Source organism: Leptosomus discolor, chromosome 14 (genome assembly GCF_034619465.1).
Source record: "Leptosomus discolor isolate bLepDis1 chromosome 14, bLepDis1.hap2, whole genome shotgun sequence".
Classification (NCBI taxonomy): Eukaryota; Metazoa; Chordata; class Aves; order Leptosomiformes; family Leptosomidae; genus Leptosomus; species Leptosomus discolor.
Window position 1 is genome coordinate 12,562,915 of NC_141404.1, and position 18,279 is coordinate 12,581,193.

General features: G+C 40.2%; 1 protein-coding gene across 2 annotated transcripts in view; it reads left to right on the forward strand.

The window, feature by feature from the left end:
- The window catches only part of USP7 (ubiquitin specific peptidase 7), a 74,460-nt gene that overhangs the window by 20,168 nt on the left and 36,013 nt on the right, over nt 1-18,279 (forward strand). The window contains exons 2-5 of one of the 2 annotated variants that reach the window (XM_086473293.1): nt 9,365-9,469; nt 9,842-9,874; nt 15,941-16,139; nt 17,584-17,722. In XM_086473293.1, coding sequence (XP_086329419.1) covers nt 9,365-9,469; nt 9,842-9,874; nt 15,941-16,139; nt 17,584-17,722 — 476 coding nt within the window. The remainder of the gene's footprint in view (nt 1-9,364; nt 9,470-9,841; nt 9,875-15,940; nt 16,140-17,583; nt 17,723-18,279) is intronic. The other variant, XM_086473292.1, reaches the window with a different exon arrangement.

The window sequence follows — 18,279 nt, forward strand, 5'->3', positions numbered from 1 at the left end:
TATAGTCAGATACCGTGCTTGGGTAGTCCCAAGATCTCCCAGTTGTGCATCCCAGTTGAGCAGTGCATGCATCATGTGGCACGGCATAGGTCACCACTGACTGTGTACCCAAGGATGGTTTTGCATTTCTCTAGATTCACCATAGAACTGCCGGATCAAGCTTGTGGATCAGTTGGCTTGTGATTTCATGCTGATTTGCTATAATAGCCACTTTTAAAACAGGTGTAGTTGTTGTGTAGTTAGCCTAAAAGGAGTAATTTCTTGTGAGCGTATTGGATTTAGACACCTCTACTATTCAGCAAAGAAGCCTGGATTTAAGCTTGTTTATGTTGTCAAATGAGAAGGAATTACCCTTAACTCTGCTTGCTTTCTTTTTCGCAATGGTATAACGGGTTTTGAAGATTTGTTTGCCTTTCCCTCTTCTCACAGAAGCCTAATCTCAGAACTGTGAGCTATCTCTAACCAAGTCAGATTCTTGTGAACCTGCTTTACATATCTGTCCATTTCTTTGCACAGCATACAGCATAAGGAAGAAGAGGCAAAACAAGATCAGCGTTAGCCAGTCTCCAATGATGAAGGAAGACCTTTAAAAGTATTACTGAAAATAACAGGAAGGAATACTGAAGGTGTTAGATCCTAGGTATGAGGTCTCCGATGTGCACATTGCACAATTTCTCTAGCTCAAAGTGATCTGTCCTATTTAAAGGTAAATTAAGGTATCAGGCTAAAAGTTAAGTTCTTTTTCCTCCCAGTGTCTGTAAAATTAATTGCATTCCAAAATCTGTATTATCCATTGTTCTTTGCTAAGAATTTATTTTTGCATTTACGCTTGTAACATGGGCACATCAACAGTGTTTCAACAGTTTAAAAAATCGTGTCAGTATTAGGAAAAAAAGAGCATTTAATATATTCATGCTACCTTTCCGTGCTACTGCTAGTATGAGCAAAGCTCAGCGTACTTCAAGACTGAGTTCAGGAGTGAGCAGTGCAGTTGACATTTGCTGTAAGTATAAACCTGTTCTCAAACAGAATTTCAGAATCTGAAATAATGGTGAATAATATTTTGACTTTGTAACAAAGTAACTACACAGAATCAGTCTGCCTCCAGAGCTCACTTGGGCAAGTGGTATATGTGATCATACTAACCCATAGAAGTCAATGTTTTATACTGCTGCAAAACCTTTTTGCTACTTAAGTATATAGCAAGCATTCAGTCATAGTATTTACTTTAATAGATACACTCCAAAACTTTCTGAAACTGTAGACTGTACTCATCCAAAATGATACAGAAGTGAGTTCTGAAAATGTGTGTAGCTGACTGACAACTAAAAGTTATGCTGGTCCAGGTGGTGAAGGTGATGCTTTTCTGTACTTTCACAGGAAAAGAGGGAGGTGCTAATGGATGCATAATCACCGATCCCATAATGTGCTCGTATTATCCAAATAAACTTGTTTTAATTGCTATTTAATTGTCTCTCAAAACACCAAAAATGTGATCACAGCACTATAGCATGCTGAGCATAGTGTCATGTATAAACATAAATGCTCTGTGATGCTTGGACTGCCCTGGCTCCAGTTGAGAGTGTCGCCTTTTCTTCCCTGTGGCAGAAATTCTTTCTTCTTTGAGTAGTTTTTCAGCCTTTCTAGTGGTGATTTCCGAAGAGTTTGTTGTTGCAGGAGATAAGTCCATTACTCAGTAAACCAATAAAACATAAAGAGGGTGTGATACTGGAAAAACACATTGTTTAGGGTGTGTTCAGTAGGTTGGGACTGAGTGCCTTGTCTTTAGCAAAGTTGTAATCATACTACCATCTCTGGAATGTGAAGAGGCAAGACGTGACGAGTCAGGATAGTTGCATCTATAGCTTCACTGCTCTAGATACAGCAAAGAGAAGGTAGTGCAAGTCCAGTAACTGTTGCCATAATAGGTCATGACACTTCTGATGTTTCAGCCTTTCCTTATCGTGGAAGAAAATAATTTGTCTTGTCAACTGCTCCAGTTACTGGGTTTTCAGTATTACATGGGAGCCAGAAGCAGTCTTCCTTCCTTTCTTCCTGATCTCATAGTTTTCTAGAAGTGTAAGTGTAACGTAAGCTAACAAAGCTCATCAGACTAAGAAAAAGAACTATGAAAGCTTTTTCAGCAGACCTTCTTGTGCCCTGATGACTGCCAAGGGGCTGTGGCACTGTGGAATGGGTAAAGCCAGGTTAGTGAGACAGCCGGGTCAGTATCTTTCTGATAAATCACATCACTGTACTGAAGAAAAATTCGTGCTGATGCCGCTGTCTACCCCAAGTTGTTAAACACCTGGAGCTCAAAAAGTGTATAAAAATTTCTTAAAATGAGAAGGCTGTCTATACAAACTCCTTCATCAAGAATGTAAAGTTGTGATTATGTTGGATAATTATAGGTGTGTTGTTAGTGTCCAAACGGACCTCTGGTTCATGCAGTCTTTCATTTAACACTGAATTATTCATAAAGCAATGAGTTGAGCTGCTGAAAGCAGGCAGTGATTTAGTCACTGTTTGTTGTAGCAAATTTTGTGGGGTGACTTCTTAAATGGCAGCTTTTGGTGCACTTAATAATTGCATTGTTAATACCCTAAATACTTCATATGTGTCTGTCAGAAAGTAATCACGTTTTTAAGACTTAAAATTTTGGTTTATGTAGTGCCATCAGACTGCTGCTTCTGCAGATAAATAAGTTGCTGCAGCAAATTATAGAGCTGGTTCGGTGTAGGCTACTCGTTCTCAGCTATCTTTCCATCCACGAAGTTACACTGTACCTCCCTTTTATTTTCACATGAAGATAACTTCCTCAGTAGGATGAAGTTTCAGGTTCTATTTCTCTTACGGACTGGTGTCTTTCATGCATGTTAATAAATGTTAAGAGCTTCTTAGAGTAATCACTGTTTTACCTAAGAATAGAATAGTCGTGTAACCTATTAATATGATTTCTTTTTTTCTTTAGGTACATTGTGCCAATGTACCTAATGTACAGTCTTGCCATCCTGTATTTTGTCAAAATGTTGTCTTTGGACAGGCAGACATAAGGATGGGAATACAAGGCAACAGCAATATGGTGACTGATCAGTGTAGTAAGTGGTGGCTGCGGTGTTACTGTCTAGTCATTGCTCAATACTTTGTAGGCATGGCAGAGATGAGTCTCCTTCCAGGAAGTTGTCCCATCCCAATAATGTTTTTTTCTTCGTTTACTGTGTCCTGTAGCATCATCCCCTTCTGTGGGAGATTTGAAATTCACAGTCAATAATGCGATAATTATTTGTTTCAGATGACAATTAGAGGGTGAGACTTCCATATAATACTGTTTCCATTTTTTAAAGATCTAATGTTGGCTACTTGCCCTTTAGTAAATAAATGTCCTTTCTACAGTCCTTTTTCTCAGGATTATCTTGAAAAAAATGGAAGTTGTGTAGAACACTTTTTGTTTAATTCCTGTTCTCCTGAGTCCCCTCGTGCAGTAAGTGGTGTTTGTATTCTAACTGCAGGTAGGAATTAGAGGCCGAATAGTTTCTCTTACTTCCGAAAGGCTAAGTTCTTCCAGAGCAAGTGAGGGCAAATTTTTGCTTTGAACACTTCTAGTTGTTTAAAGATTGACTGTTGTGAGTTAATTTCATTCAGATCATGAAGTTGGGAACTTGTTTGGCCAATTTTGGTGTGTGTGGTTGTTTTGGGTTTGTATAATTTTTAAACCCTGCCTCCTGAGAGTAGTGCCTGTTAATCTGGCTTTCATAGCAATGGTTTCCAGACTTCTGGAGAAGCAAGTCGCTGGAGCCCACCGGTTTTCTTGTGAGCTGTTCGTGTGGTGATACAGGAAACAGTTCCACTGGTTCAATAGACTGCCTGCAGATGGCTTACAGGCGTGGTTTGAGGAGTCTTTGCTACACAGAGTTGTGAAGTAGCCTGTTCACATCTTTTTTTTCCAGTTAAATGTGGGTGTTTGTTCTTCAGCTTCTTCACAATACTGTTTGCTTTCAAGAAGTAATATTCTTGCTTTAAGCTTTTCTGAATGAGTCTCGTCTGTGTCCTCTTTGCACCACCACAGGTTGGTAACTGCTTCAGAAAGCACTGCCTTTACTGCTTGCTTTAGGGATTTTTCCATTATGTATTTTGAGATGCTGCCTGAGAGTTACAATAGCAAAGATCGATTTGGTGGTAAAAGAGGTGATATATCTAATACAGCACTTGAAATCACTGAATGTTTTTTTCATTGTAATTTCTAGCAATGGTGACTTTTTAATTTTTTTTTTTTCACTTGTGTGATATCCATGTGAGACTGGTGTTCTGAACTATGCACTGAAAACTTTAGAAGTTTGTTCAATGTATTTTAAATGCTGATGTATTTAAAAATATTTATTTTTAAAACTCTTTTTAAGAGATTGCATTATGTTCCACAATTGCAGAGGAGTTACACAGTGAGCGCTGAGGATCAGTGGCTCAGTGGGGCTGCACCAGAGGGTCATTACGGGTTCCTCTGCTTTCAGGAGGTCCAGTGAGTTCTGACACAGAGGTGCAGAGCTGGACCTGGACTGTGTGTTCAGCATGCAGCTGATAGTCTCTCATGCTAATGTAGTTTGATTGCTACAAGACTGACTTTGCTCATTTTTCAGGGAGATTTACATAGCCTGACTTTATTCTTCTACCAACTTGTATTTTTTGCTAACTCCCTTTTCTCAGTGTGTACTGCATTCGTCCTTCACTCATCCATTGGAATTCACACCCCAATTTATTATATCTGTACATTCAGTTCTATTTATATTAAAAAAAAACCCGGAAAAGTATTAAAAAGACCTTTTGAAAACTGTTATGAAGGCTTTGATTCTGCAATGTCCATTTAGGCCAGCAGCAGGGGAGAAAGTCTTGTGTTTTCAGTGTGCCCCCCCCCCCCCCGCCAGGTCATAACCCTGGGTAGGAAGTGTAGAGTGTTAAAATGTTCAAGCTGCTGCCAGCAGCGAATGACTGTCTGCTTCAGCCTGCTAACCCTACTGTTAGTGCAACTCGCCTGTGGTTTCTGGGATAGCCAGGGAAGTTCTGCATGGAGGGCTATGCAAAGTGCCTGTAGTGACATATGAAGGTACTTGATACTAGTGATTTCCAACATGGGGCGGTTGTGTGTGACAAGTTGTAAGCACGTTTTTCGTATCGCTATTACTCCTTCATTGCGGTCTTTTTAACCTCAAAAGGAAACAGAAATGTTTCATAACCTGCTAGGGAGGCTGCTTCAGTTTCTCCTCTGTGGCTGCCAGATCCAAAAGCTAATGACAAACATTATTTATAATCTTTCAAAGTTTGAATATTTGGTGTGATATGAGTCGTGACTGAAACCTATGAAATTAGTAGCTCGCTGTCGTCGTTGTTGAAGTAGTAGCGGGATTCTGCGGTAATTTAATTGCTGTGACTGTGAAGTCATTCTGTAGCTTTCGTCCACATGTGGCTGCAAGCACCTGTTTACTGCTGAGCAACATACCCCATGTCTGGGAGAGAGATGAACTTCTGCAGTACTTCTGTCTTGTAACAGGACTTACGTGGTGCCAAAAGCCACATGATCTTGACAAAGTCTTTTCTCCTTTCTCATTCATAGGAAGAAAATATAGCCAACTTTGAGATTCCTTCCCTGTAGATTTGAATTACTGTGAACAGTAGAACAGTTATCTTTTTTTGGTGACATTGAGTTCATCTTATTAAACCAGCTGAATCCATTTGAACAGCTTTTTTTGAGTACTGTCTTTTTTAATCATTGGTGCTATTTTTGTTCTGATTACTTAACAGTGTGAGTATTTAAGTATGATAATTGAAGCCACAGTCCATAACAAGGAGATTCTTTTTTAATACCTTCTGTACGGTCTGGCATCTCATGTCAAGACTGTAGTTTCAGAGAATTTACACCACCCCACCCCCCAGCATCCCTTGCAATAACCATCTTGCTTTCAGGCTTTCATCTCAACACTTCAGAGACAGACTTAGTTAATGAGTGATGAGAAGGGTGCACCTGCAGAGTTATTTATATATAATCCAGTAATTTGTCTGTATAAGGTAACTGACACTTCTTAGTAACTTCCCAAGCTATATTGTCATGCTCCAGTTTCTTTCCAGTTGCATATGTTGATTTTTAGACTTGATCTCATTTCGGCATTCATGATCTTTCAGCAAATAAGCAAAAGCTCTTGTTTTGCTCAAACTCACGAATATCTGAAGCGCCTCTTCTTGGAAGGTGTCTTAACCTCCAAACTGCAGAGATTCACTTTAAACACTTCAGGCTGTATTGTTTGTTTGTAATGTAGTGGCATGGGTAGATAGAAAACTGTATCATCACCTCAAATGTTTAATGTTTCAGAAGAAATGGTCGTTGCTGTTCTTCATGATGACATGACTGGGGTGATGTTGACACACTGGTTTAAGCTGCATTAAAGGCAGCAGTGTATTTAGTAGTATGGTTGGTAGGAAGGCTTTCCTGGCCAGTGTGGACAGGTTGTTTTTTCTGTTTCTTAATCCTGTATTGTATAATTGAATAAGTCTTTAGCATCATTCTCCTTGAGGCAAAGGAAAACATGTTTCTTAATTAAATCCTCATATGATTTGACAATTCTTTCCTATGAGCTCTTAAGGACAACAATGGAAAACATAAATTACTCGTTTTCAGTGCTATAGTTGAAAAGAAACATTGTACTGTTTGCTAGTAAATCTGTTGAACAAGTACTGTGTTTTGTTGGTGCAAAGTATTGACTGTAATAGATTTTATTAGAAGTTTAAAATCTTCTTTATTCATAGAGGCCAAAACCATTCACTAATGTTATCTGGGTTCTGTATCTGAAAGCTGTGTTACAAAATGTGTGTCAATGCATGTCGAAAAGAGCAGCAGTGGCATACATCGTGATTCAGTTTATCTTATCACTAGATGGTATCTCTCAGAAGCAGCCTCTGCTCTTCTCTCAGGCTGATTGCTTTTACTGTGATCTCTTCTGCATTTTCTCCCTCCTCTCTGCTAGCCATTCACACTTTTGAGGAATGTAGGGCAGTATCTTGTAGGAAGCTCGTTTTCTTAGCTAAGGACAGGTCTTTCACCATAAAATACGTCAACGTTTAAATCCTGTGTTAAAAGAATATTTTGCATAAGCTTTTAGTGAAGAGCTTCACTATTCCTCAGGTGTTTGCTTCAGTTTGTTTATAGATGCTAAGTTGCCTTGATGATAACTTAAAAAAAAAATTAAGAAAAAAGAAGAAATTCTTAGTATTAATTCAGTGTAAGCAATTGTTGCATTGCTGCTGACGTGCTGGATGCTTCCGGATAGAAGTGACCCAAAGGGCAGCTTCCTTCTTAGACTCTCACCATACTGTTGTTAAAAGATTAAATAAATAAAGAAAAAGGACATTGGTGGAAATAAACTGAGTGATATTTCCATCTTACTCTTCTTTTGGTCCCTTTTCTTGTTCTTGAGTTGCAGCACCTTAAACTTGTCCGTCCCCCGAGTCGTTGTTCCCGCCCCCTCCTTAATTTTGTTGTAGTTGTTTTGTGTTTATTGTACTTGCTGCTTGCAGCAGCGTTGGCAGTGCTGATAGCTGCCAGCGGGTGCTTTGCAGCTACGTCGCTCAGGAGCCAATCTTGTGCAAGCCCTTTGCTAATAAAATCCATACTTTAAATCATACTTGATTTTTCTTTTGTACTAATAATGAGAAATGAGAAAAGTGCGCACTGCCTGGGTGCTGCATACTGTGTGTTTCAGCGCGTAGGTTCCACTCCTGCCTCGGTGGGATTTGCCGCATCCCAGCGAGTTCCCGAAAGCAGTGCTTGAGCATTAGATTTGTGATCTCTCTTAGGTGTAATCCAGAAGTCAGGCTCTAACCTCATCTGTGTTTGTTCATGCTCAGGGCAGCGGTTATTAGTTCTGTGGATTTCGAAGAGTAAATAATCAGAATAGGGATGCTGGGTGTGAAAGTTACCTTTTTTCGTGTTCTTTTGGGTGCATTGCGCGTGGGGCTGGGGCCGCGGCAGCGCGTGGCGCTGCCCTCGGCGTGGCTGCGCGGAGGGGCAGGGCTGGGTAGCGGCGGGGGACGGCTGCGCCCTCCCGCCCTTCTCCCGGGCCCTGCGTTGGCCTCGCCTCCCCGGCCCGAAGGAGGCTCCGGGGCGGCCTCGCAGGGATTGCCCCAGCGCGTCCTGCCGCAGGCCGCCGTGGGGTCCCGCGGAGCGGGGGGCACGCAGCGCGCTGGGGCCGCGGGGGCCGCCCCCCCGCTCTCGGCCCGCGGGCGGCGCTGTCCAGGGTGCTGACGGCCCGCGGGGTCCCCTGGGCCTCCCTTCTGTCCGCGGGCGCTACCCGCGCCCCCGCCTGCCCGCGCCGTCCGTAGCTTGTGTAGCTTTTGGGTGTAAAGCTGTCCTCAGGCACAGAAACCAGCGGCGCTGAGTGGTTTGTGGTGTAGCAGAGCAGGCAGGGCAATAGCAGGACTGGTGTAACAAAGGGAAACTTATCGGAGCCTTTAAAAGGGTGTCTTTTAGGTCGAGCTTGTCCTTGAGGTGCTTGCAAGGGATTGTAGGTTTTACAGTTTGGTAATAAACCCCAGTTTATTCAACAATGTATCTGCTTCTCTGTAATCATGCTGAAATGATCCATCAACTATTGATGTGTAAGCAATGGAAGGAGGCGTTGTTTAGTTGTTGGTCAGGAAGATGCTTGTTCAGTCAAAGCAATGCACCTTTAAAATAGTGGGGTTTCAGTTCATGGAGTTGTTCCATATCTGTTGTTTTAGTGGTGTTTGTATATGTTTTAAATAGTTGCTGTAGCAAAACTTAACAGCAGTCATGGCTAGAAAGTGGCAAATGTTACCTCTAAAATGTTCCTGAGATGATAAAGGATTTCCTTTCCACTTTTTCCCAAGTAAGATTTACATCTTACTGTTAAACTTGATTAGATGTTTAGGATTTGTGGTTTTTTTTTTTTTTTTTTTTAGATCAGTAACGCTTAAGAAGTCTTAAAGTAAATTGTTAATTTAGAAAGTCCCCTGTTAGAAACTTATATCTGTATAAAAATGTGGACACCAGAAAAAGTAATTTAGAAGTTCATTTTTATTTAATGAGATTTGATTATGAGATGCTGACTGTAAGGCCATTTGGAAACTTAAGAATCAATTAATTCTTCGTATTTGTATTCTGCATTAGTCCAGACTTTTTGCTTCATCCGTAAGTATTCATCTATTTGAGGAATTTTACAGTTACACACATAGCAGTACAGTTGTTGTGCTATAATTTAAGTAGATAATATTTTACACGAGAGTATGTCATTTGTGTGTCTCATGAGCACTGCCTGAGAATGAAATGTTAATATAGCTGATGGATTTTTCTTTTCTCTGTTAGCTGGAGATACAGATGATCCTCCAAGAATTACTCAAAATCCCGTCATTAATGGAAATGTAGCAATGGCTGATGGACATAACAACACCGAAGAAGACATGGAAGATGGTAAGTAAATATTTGATAAAAACGTGGTTTGTTGGCTTCTTTATTTTTATGATTTTTGAGGACAAAATGGTTCGTGTCTTACCTCTGAACTGCAGCTCATTAAAAAACCTGAAACTGCTGGTTTTCTGAATAGACATCCTTTTAACGTAGCTGTACAAAAGGATTAGGCATCTGAGGGCTTGGGAGTTTTTTTCTCATACTCTTTCTAGGTATTCATTTAAAAATTGCTGAAAGTGATAGTGTCCATTGTTACGTTTTGTGATACATCTCTTTAAATGTGCTGCAGCTGGTGCTTTGCTGAATAGTAATTTTGTCAGTTATGCAATTTCTTCAGGACGTTTAGAATCCCTGTCTGTCCTGCTCTGTTGTCAGGCGACAGCTGTGATCAGTTTTTGTCTTTGTGTGGTAAGTTGGTGGTAACTTACTCTGTTGAGGAACAACCCCCCCCTCCATGCCCTAGTACTTGCAAATGCAGAGGAAGAATTATGTATTGATGTCCTGTTAATAAAAGGGGACATGTGTTCTTGAAATATTTGTGTTGGTCAATTAAATTAAAATAAGGGTGTACAGGTTTTTCTGTTACAGAAGATCAAATAATTTTTAAGTAGATGTGTCTAGGCTTATTTAAAGAAAGGTAATGAGTTTGTAATTCACTACTTGGGTGCATTAAGAAGAGTCAACAGGTCAAGGGAGGTTCTCCTCCCCCTCTACTCTGCCCTCTGGTGAGGCCACATCTGCAGTATCTGTCCAGTTCTGGGCTCCCCAGTCCAAGACAGGGAACTACTGGAGAGAGTCCAGCGGAGGGCCATGAAGATGATGAGGGGACTGGAGCATCTCTCCTACAAGGCAAGGCTGAGAGACCTGGGTCTGTTTAGCCTGGAGAAGAGAAGACTGAGAGGGAACCTTATCAATGCTTATAAATATCCAAAGGGCGGGTGTCAAGGTGATGGGGCCTGGGTCTTTTTAGTGGTGCCCAGCGACAGGACAAGGGGCAGCGGGCACAAACTGGAGCACAGGAAGTTCTGCCTCAACACGAGGAAAAGCTTCTTTATTCTGAGGGTGGAAGAACACCGGAACAGGCTGCCCAGGGAGGTGGTGGAGTCTCCTTCCCTGGAGATACTCAAAACCCGTCTGGATGCAGTCCTGTGCAGCCTGCTCTAGGTGAACCTGCTCTGGCAGGGGGGTTGGACTAGATGATCTCCAGAAGTCCCTCCCAACCCCTACCATTCTGTGATTAAGTCTGTTGTTATGTTTAATGAGGAAAATACACAATGATACTTCTCGTCTTAGAAGAGGATGTTGTCGGGGGCTCTTCTTATTTTGAAGAACTAAGTAAAACTGGATTGGGAGAAGGGAGGCAAAATGTGACTGGGAGTTGTTCCCCTTATTTCATGCTTTCTTGTGAGAGTACATTCAGGACTAGGCATAAACATTTATTTAGATTTGTGCAAAATGTTGAGCGATTTTTTTTTTTGTTTGTTTGTTTGTTTGAGAAGAGTCAGATGTTAAAGGTCAAAAAAGTGCTTACTTTCATGTGTTCAAGGAACATATAATAGAATACTGATAGAAAATAGTAATGTTCCGTGAAGAGAATATGGCTTAAGTTCAGCACAAAAGCATCACGTGGTTGAATTGCCTCTGTATCGTTGGCAAAGATAAAATATCCTACGATCAGATTCTCACAATAAAGTAAAAATTAGGTCTGCTTAGCCTATGAATTTTTTTTTGGTCCGATTGCCTGATCTCCTGCTTTGATTTCTTGCTCAGAGTCTCTAGCTGAGACTGAAACAGGGAATTCTGGTTTTATCGAAGTCAAGTTACCTGTTATAAAAGATATTAAATGTCTTTGTTGGGCCATGGTATTTGGAGGGTGGCAAGCGAAGATCACGTGGGTTGACACCAACTGGCAAGGATAGCTCTGTTCAACTTCTGTTCATATTAATGATGTTTGTACTGATAGGTTGTTATCAATACAGCCAGCAGGTAATACATTGGTTAATCAGTACAAAAATTTGTCCAGAAGTTGGGCTGTGTATACTTGCACAAATTAAGAAAAGGGGACTTGAGCTGTAGAAAGCAGCTCATGAAACCCTCACCGTATTGAGGATGGCAAGTAATCAGATGTACACCTCTTCATTCAGAATGGCACTGACCTTTTAACCAAAGAGCTAATGTAAAACAGTTTCTGGTGTTTACCAAATATTTGACTCCTCTTGGAGAACTGGTTATGAAGGTGTCATGGTAGGGAGAAGAGGTATCTGAAGGTATTCAGCAAAAGACTTGTGAAAGCTTCTGTGTTTGTGGTGTCACTCATGTCTTTGTGGACTCTGTATGGTCAGGAGCTTTGGTCCACTTTGCTGTGGGACATCTTTCAGGGTTAAAATGTGATTATTATGCAATACTCTTAATAGTTCCTCATTATCGTATTTGAATAAGGAGTGTCTGGCTACATCTTGGTGCTGTTATAGCTCTGCATTGACACAGGTAGAAAATAGTGTTATTGCAAAATGTTGTAGTTGCAAAAACATTCCTGAAGACTTGCATCACATAAGTGGATGATGACTCTTTTCCAAGTCTTGTAAATCAGATTAGTTGCTTGCTGTTGCATTATTTAAACATCAGTGCAGTTGCTCTCTAGCTGTTTGTTGTCTTGCTATCCTGGTTTGCATCATGATGTACATGTATAATGGGCAGCTTGGAGATTTCCAAGGTAGGAAAAAAAAGGGAGGGAGACATTGGCCTCTTTGATAAACGTGCTCTGTTCTCCATTGCTGTTATTCGTAGCAAGTTGGATCAATTTGAGCTGATAAAGAATGCATGAAGAGAATTGAGGTACCTCTTCAGTGAAAATATTAATGAGTTTAATAGCTCCTGCAAAAGAGGTGTAGGATAAAAGGTTGATGCTTCCAGCTGGATCATAGAAACTAGCGTTCTGTAGAATTTCTGAGTTCAAGAAATTTTCTAGGTGATTTTTTTTCTTCCTGCTTAGCACAAAAAGCAACAACTGATAAGACTGGAAAAAAGTGCAGCTCTCATCCCCTTTGCTAGGCAACTAACCACAGGCATTGTGAAGAACACGTAATGGGGGCAGTGGTGGACCACCAACAGGACTTTCAGATAAGGCTGTGTTCTCCCAGGCGGTGTGACTAGAACCTGGTTTTGCTATGTATGGTGTCTTAGCAATGAAAAAGAACCAGCTGCAGGAATGCGCTATGCTTCAGACAGAGAATGACTTAATGAGCCGGGCTTTGTGAGCTGGAAAAGCAGCTTCTGCAAATAAAGTAAAAAAAAAAAAAAAATTAAAAACAAGGCTCTGATGAAATTTTCTTTGCAAGTCCATCACTATTCGAAACAGCACATAGAATAAATTCTTTTAGAAGTCAAAGTTCAAACAGAAGGTCCTTAGCTAAACATAAACTCATAGCTTTGCAGTTACCTACTGGAGTCTCATTTCTGTGAAGAATTGCAGAGGCTAGGAGGCTTTCAGAAGCATCAGTCTTAGCCATATGCTAGTATTGCATGCAGTATTTGGATCATTATTAAAATATTCATAGAATATTCAGCCAGTTTCTCCATTAATAATTCAGGTTCAGAATGTTTTAATAACCTAAATGTACTTTAAAGGTAGCAGCATTTACTAAGAGAATAAAGAAATCTTCTTTTTCTCAAAGTTATAAACACTTAAATATGTACTTCAGTCTTAAAATGGATCATGTTCTGTATTTGATTTGAAGGTCTTTGTCGTATCAAAATGCTAAATGTGACATTCATCTCATCAGTGAAAAAATCTTTTCCACATAGCGAATATAATCCGTTGCATGTAACTTCACCAGGCGTTGTCAGCTGGGTCTGTTCTTTTTACCGTGTGTTCAGGATCATGTGTCATATTTGTAGTTCAGGGATTTATAGAAATCTTACTTGCCAGTCACTACTAAATTATCCTGCTGCTGATTGTAGTCTTTTATGGGAAACTAATGGACATATTTGTGATGGTGAAAAAGGTTTTATTTAGTTACGTGCTCAGACTACTCATCACACTTAGAATTTAAACTTTGGTGGTTTTTTTTTTTTTAAAAATGTAATTCATGTTTTAATTGATTACACTTGCTAAAGATACGGGCTTTCTGAAAGGAAAGAAAGGTTGTTATTTTGAGGGGTTGTGTTTTGTATTTTTTTTTTTTTTTAAAAAAAACTTGTATTTTGGGATTGACCTGTGTTATGAGGCTGCATTTTTGTGGAGTTAATACTGATTGCTCAAATATTTTACTGAGAAGAGTACACTTTCCTAGTGAGCTCTCATACACACGCTTTCCTGAAAAGAAATCAAGAAATACAGGCAAACTTTCTCTGAAGCATTTGCAGATGCTGCGTGGGCTGCCTTTTTTAGCTGACACCGTAACAGCACTGCTGCATCCTTGTACTGAAGTGCTCTGAAAGCTGCATCAAAGGAGGCAGAAAGCAAACTTGGTTGGCTCGTTTTTCGGAAGCTTAGTTTAAGCCCAGAAGTAGTGATCTTCCTCATGAATAGGGAGGCGTTCTCGAGCTGGTTTGTGATACACGTGATGCAAGACTGATTTTTAAGTTGTTAACTATGTTACGGATTTTTTTGATTCTGCCTGCGAGTCAAGTTTGAGAGTGTACAGCTCCTTTGGCTGCAGCTTGTCTGGCTCGTGGTCGTAGAAGAGCAACTCTCTACTCCATCAACAGGCAGTGAGTACGTAAATGGGTAGGGAACAGTTTTTGAGTAGGTGATACACTACTGGTTAGCTACACTTAGATGTAGGCAAAAAAGAGGAGAAAATAGTCCTTTGAACCCTTCCTTTAGTAAGCTGACAGCATAGGGTAACGTGAAGGTCATTGCAGGTGTAGAGGAGAGAGGAAGCTGGTTTCTGCTGTAGTACTACTACTTTCAAGACATGATTGGGAATGCTTAGCACAAATAAGATGAGCTGTGTTGCCAAGATCAAGATCAGAAGTAGGACAGCTGCTTGAAAAGAAAACCATTTTGCAAGGGAGAAGAATGAAATCTGCCAAAGCTCCCCAGCAGTTGTGGACAAAACTTGTTAGTTTTCTGTATTGAAGTGTATAATCTTTATACTGTATAATCTTTATAATTGCATGCTGTAATCAAGAGAGTTTCATATTTTAAAGTAAGGTAGCAACCAGGATTTGCCTGTTTGTTTTTTTTTTTTAAAAATAATTCCAGCACTGTCTGGTGCCATACAAAGCTTTCTGAGTGAACGACTGTTGCGTGTGCAGAAATAACACGTTTGCTGTATACTGTGTGCCTTGTCACATAATTCCATGATCCGATTTCTGGCTTGGTGTCGTTGTTCCTCAGTGCTTTTGGTTTTGGGTCTCGCTGCACATGTGATGTAGCTGCTTCAGTTCTGCATCACCTGTGGGTGGTGTGAGAATAGCGATCTGACCATGGCTGCGTCTGCTGCCCTATACGCTGCTCTAACCTCCTTACACCTGGTAGCAAATCTTTCCATGTTACACAGGTGTTAAGTTGGAACCATGGAAAAGAAGGGGATTGGCTTATGCATACTCTGTACTTCATCCCTGCCCTGTAAAATTACTGGGATAAGTTGCAGGGTTTTCCTCCTTGTATGCAATATGAGTCACGTCACAATAAAGAGAGACCAGCCCTGTGCCTTCCTGAAGCTGTTGCAGTCTCCAGCACCCTGTTATAGCTGTGTACAACAGAAGCAGAACAGATTGTGGTATATGAAGAACCGGGGATGTAGGAAGAAGGCAAAATTAGTTTAATTGTGTGTGTCAAAATAAGCTATTTTAAAAAAGTAGTGTCTCATTTAGCTTTGTTTTAGACCACAAAATCTCTAAAATTTTCCATATAACACAAAGAATACAAGACTCTACTCTTGAGCTATTCTTCAGCAATCTGGTAGAGATTTTAAAAAAAACCCAACAACCAGCTAATGGGGTTCATCTGCTTTGAAAAGCTAGTGTTGCAAGCAGAAGACAACTAAATGGTGATTTGGTATCAATAGGGCAGTTGAACAGATTGTGAAAACCCTTTGCACATTTTGGTTCGTGTAAAGAGCTACCTTAAACTGGGCTGTGAAGATGCCACACAACAATAAGAGTTAGAGTGGGCTGTGATTTATATTCTGAAGTATTTGATGTCTCTGTCTTGCTGTACCCGCTGCTTTAGAAGACACTTGAGTGGCAGCAAATTCTAGTGCTAAAGAACTATTTCAGAAAATAGCATACAAAAGGAATGCATCTTCAGTGCTCTGTTTTCCTGAATGGTGTTGCAGTGTTTTAAAAATGAAAAAATTGAAACTTTAGTTGCTATGGAGTTCAGTGCCTCTCGGGGTCCGGGGTTTTTTTGGTTGCTTCCAACATCCCACTACATAAAACATGCTCACGTTGCATCATTTTTGAAAATGACATTTTGGAGTGAAGAACATCAGGTGTTTTCAGGTAATTTTGTGTGTGTTACAGATACAAGTTGGCGATCAGAAGCAACATTTCAGTTTACAGTTGAACGCTTCAACAGATTGAGTGAATCAGTTCTCAGTCCTCCTTGCTTTGTACGGAATTTGCCATGGAAGATCATGGTTATGCCACGACTCTACCCAGACAGACCACACCAAAAAAGCGTAGGATTCTTCCTTCAGTGCAATGCTGAATCTGATTCCACGTAAGACCCTTTTAATTACTGTACAAGTCCTCCTTTGATACTAGTTAATCTGTATTGCAAGAAATACAAACATCTAAAAGAACTATTTAACCTAGCTTTCTGCATGAGGAAAGAGTTCTTGCAAAGGTTTACGTCCCCTTTTTCTCCTACCTTTTTTCTAAAGCCCACAGCGTAAGCGTAATGCTCTCTTTAGGAGGAGGTAAAAGTAGCTTTTGTACCTCCCAAGTTTGTGGTAGAATTTAGGTATATTCCTGTTTGATTGCCGGAAGAAGTCTTTGACTGACAGTTTTCTTGGCATGGGAAAAGTCCTGGGTTTAATTCAAATAGAAGTGGTACTGGAGCTTCTCTAACCCTGCTGAGCTATAAATCCTGCCTTGTAAAGTGTGTGAGCAGGTGACTGCTGGCAACTGAGGCAGAGCAGTGTGTGAGGGAGGTAGTGGTTTCCTTAAATGGAGTTCATCGCTCATCAGGTGAGGTATGGGCATGTACATGTTCTTGGAGTCATGCGGGCAAATCAAAATTGGGTATCTTTCATGACTTGTGTAAATAATATGGAAATTTAAAAAGCTAAATACAAATTTCTGGGGCATTACTGCAATTTATCCAGCTAGAGTGCAGACCCCTCATAGGTATCCTTTCCAGTAGGGTAGCTCCATTCTTGCACCAAACCTCACACAACTAGTAGTTCACTCTGAATAGTAAGTTGCTGTTTTCCATCATTTTTGTAAACTAAAAAGTGAATGCTTAGTGCAGAAGGTAAAGAAGAAAGTTGTAAGTGTATTAACTATTCACAGAAGTGGTTCACATGCTATTAGGCACAGAAAAAGGATAATGTGATCTTCGAAAGTATCAACCAAGGTGCAGCTGGTGGAACTAAGCAAGCAGTAATGCCACCACACGAGGCAGTGGCAAGACCTTGTCTGAACTGATCCTCAGTCTGACTGTCTTGCACAAGTGGAATGAATTTGAACAGTCATAAAGAAGTGCTGCTGAGAAAGTTAGAGTGGAGTTTATCTTGCAGGAGGGAGGGTAGAACTGCCTCCTTTCCTTAGCCAGAGGCTGAATTACCACGCTCTGTAGACACCAAGGCTACTGTGAGTTGGCCTATCCCTCTGCATTGAACTAGATTAGGAACTGCTCACCTCGGAGAGCAGTTAGCTTCTTAAACCGCTGCTACCTGTGGTTGTCCGACAGTATTTCCTTAACAACACTGTTGCTTTAAGAAAATCTCCGTTCCAACTTTGCATTCATAATGTAGCTTCAGAAAGCCTCAGGGATTCATGCCTTCAATAACAATTAACCAAATGTTAACATCTAATAAGGGGGCGGGGTGGAAATCCTATATGTGAAAGTAATGCACCAAAAATCCTAACAAAAAATTATTTTAATGACTATAAAAAGCTTTGTTTTGAATGAGTTTCAAATGTTTCTTCTGTATTTATAGATCATGGTCTTGTCATGCACAAGCAGTTCTCAAGATAATAAACTACAAGGATGATGAAAAATCCTTCAGTCGTCGTATTAGTCACTTGTTCTTTCATAAGGAAAATGACTGGGGCTTTTCCAACTTCATGGCCTGGAGTGTAAGTAATTGGACATGTATTAATCTGTTACTAGATAGGAGCAGTCTTGAACTTGCACTCCTGGATACTGAGATACTTATAGAAAAGAGGGTTTTTTCAAGCTGTTATTTTTTTCTGTCATTGCTGTAGATTCTTTGTCAATTTCTTATAAATTCCTCAATTATTGTAGATTACTTTTACTTATGATGTGATTTAAATATTCCCTCGTGCTTATTTTTTGTTTTCACTGTGTGGTAGTCGGTGGCATTTGGATACAACATAGATTTTCTTGCATTTGCATGTGCTCTTTGTATATGTGTACAGATATTTAATGCCCTAATAATAGTCCTAAGGCTTGTTTTGAATTGAGACAGTTTTTAAAGTGTTTTCAAAGGTTGGGCCCTTAATTTTTCATCTGTCTGGAATATTGTCCAGAAGAAGCAGAGCCTTTGATTACCAACTGTTATTATCCACAGAAAACTGAAATAATGCTGCAAAATCTTAAAAGCCAGGAACAAGTTTCCTGTGTTGAGACTTCAATAAAGAATTAAAGTGTATTAAGCTGAAAAACAGCTTTG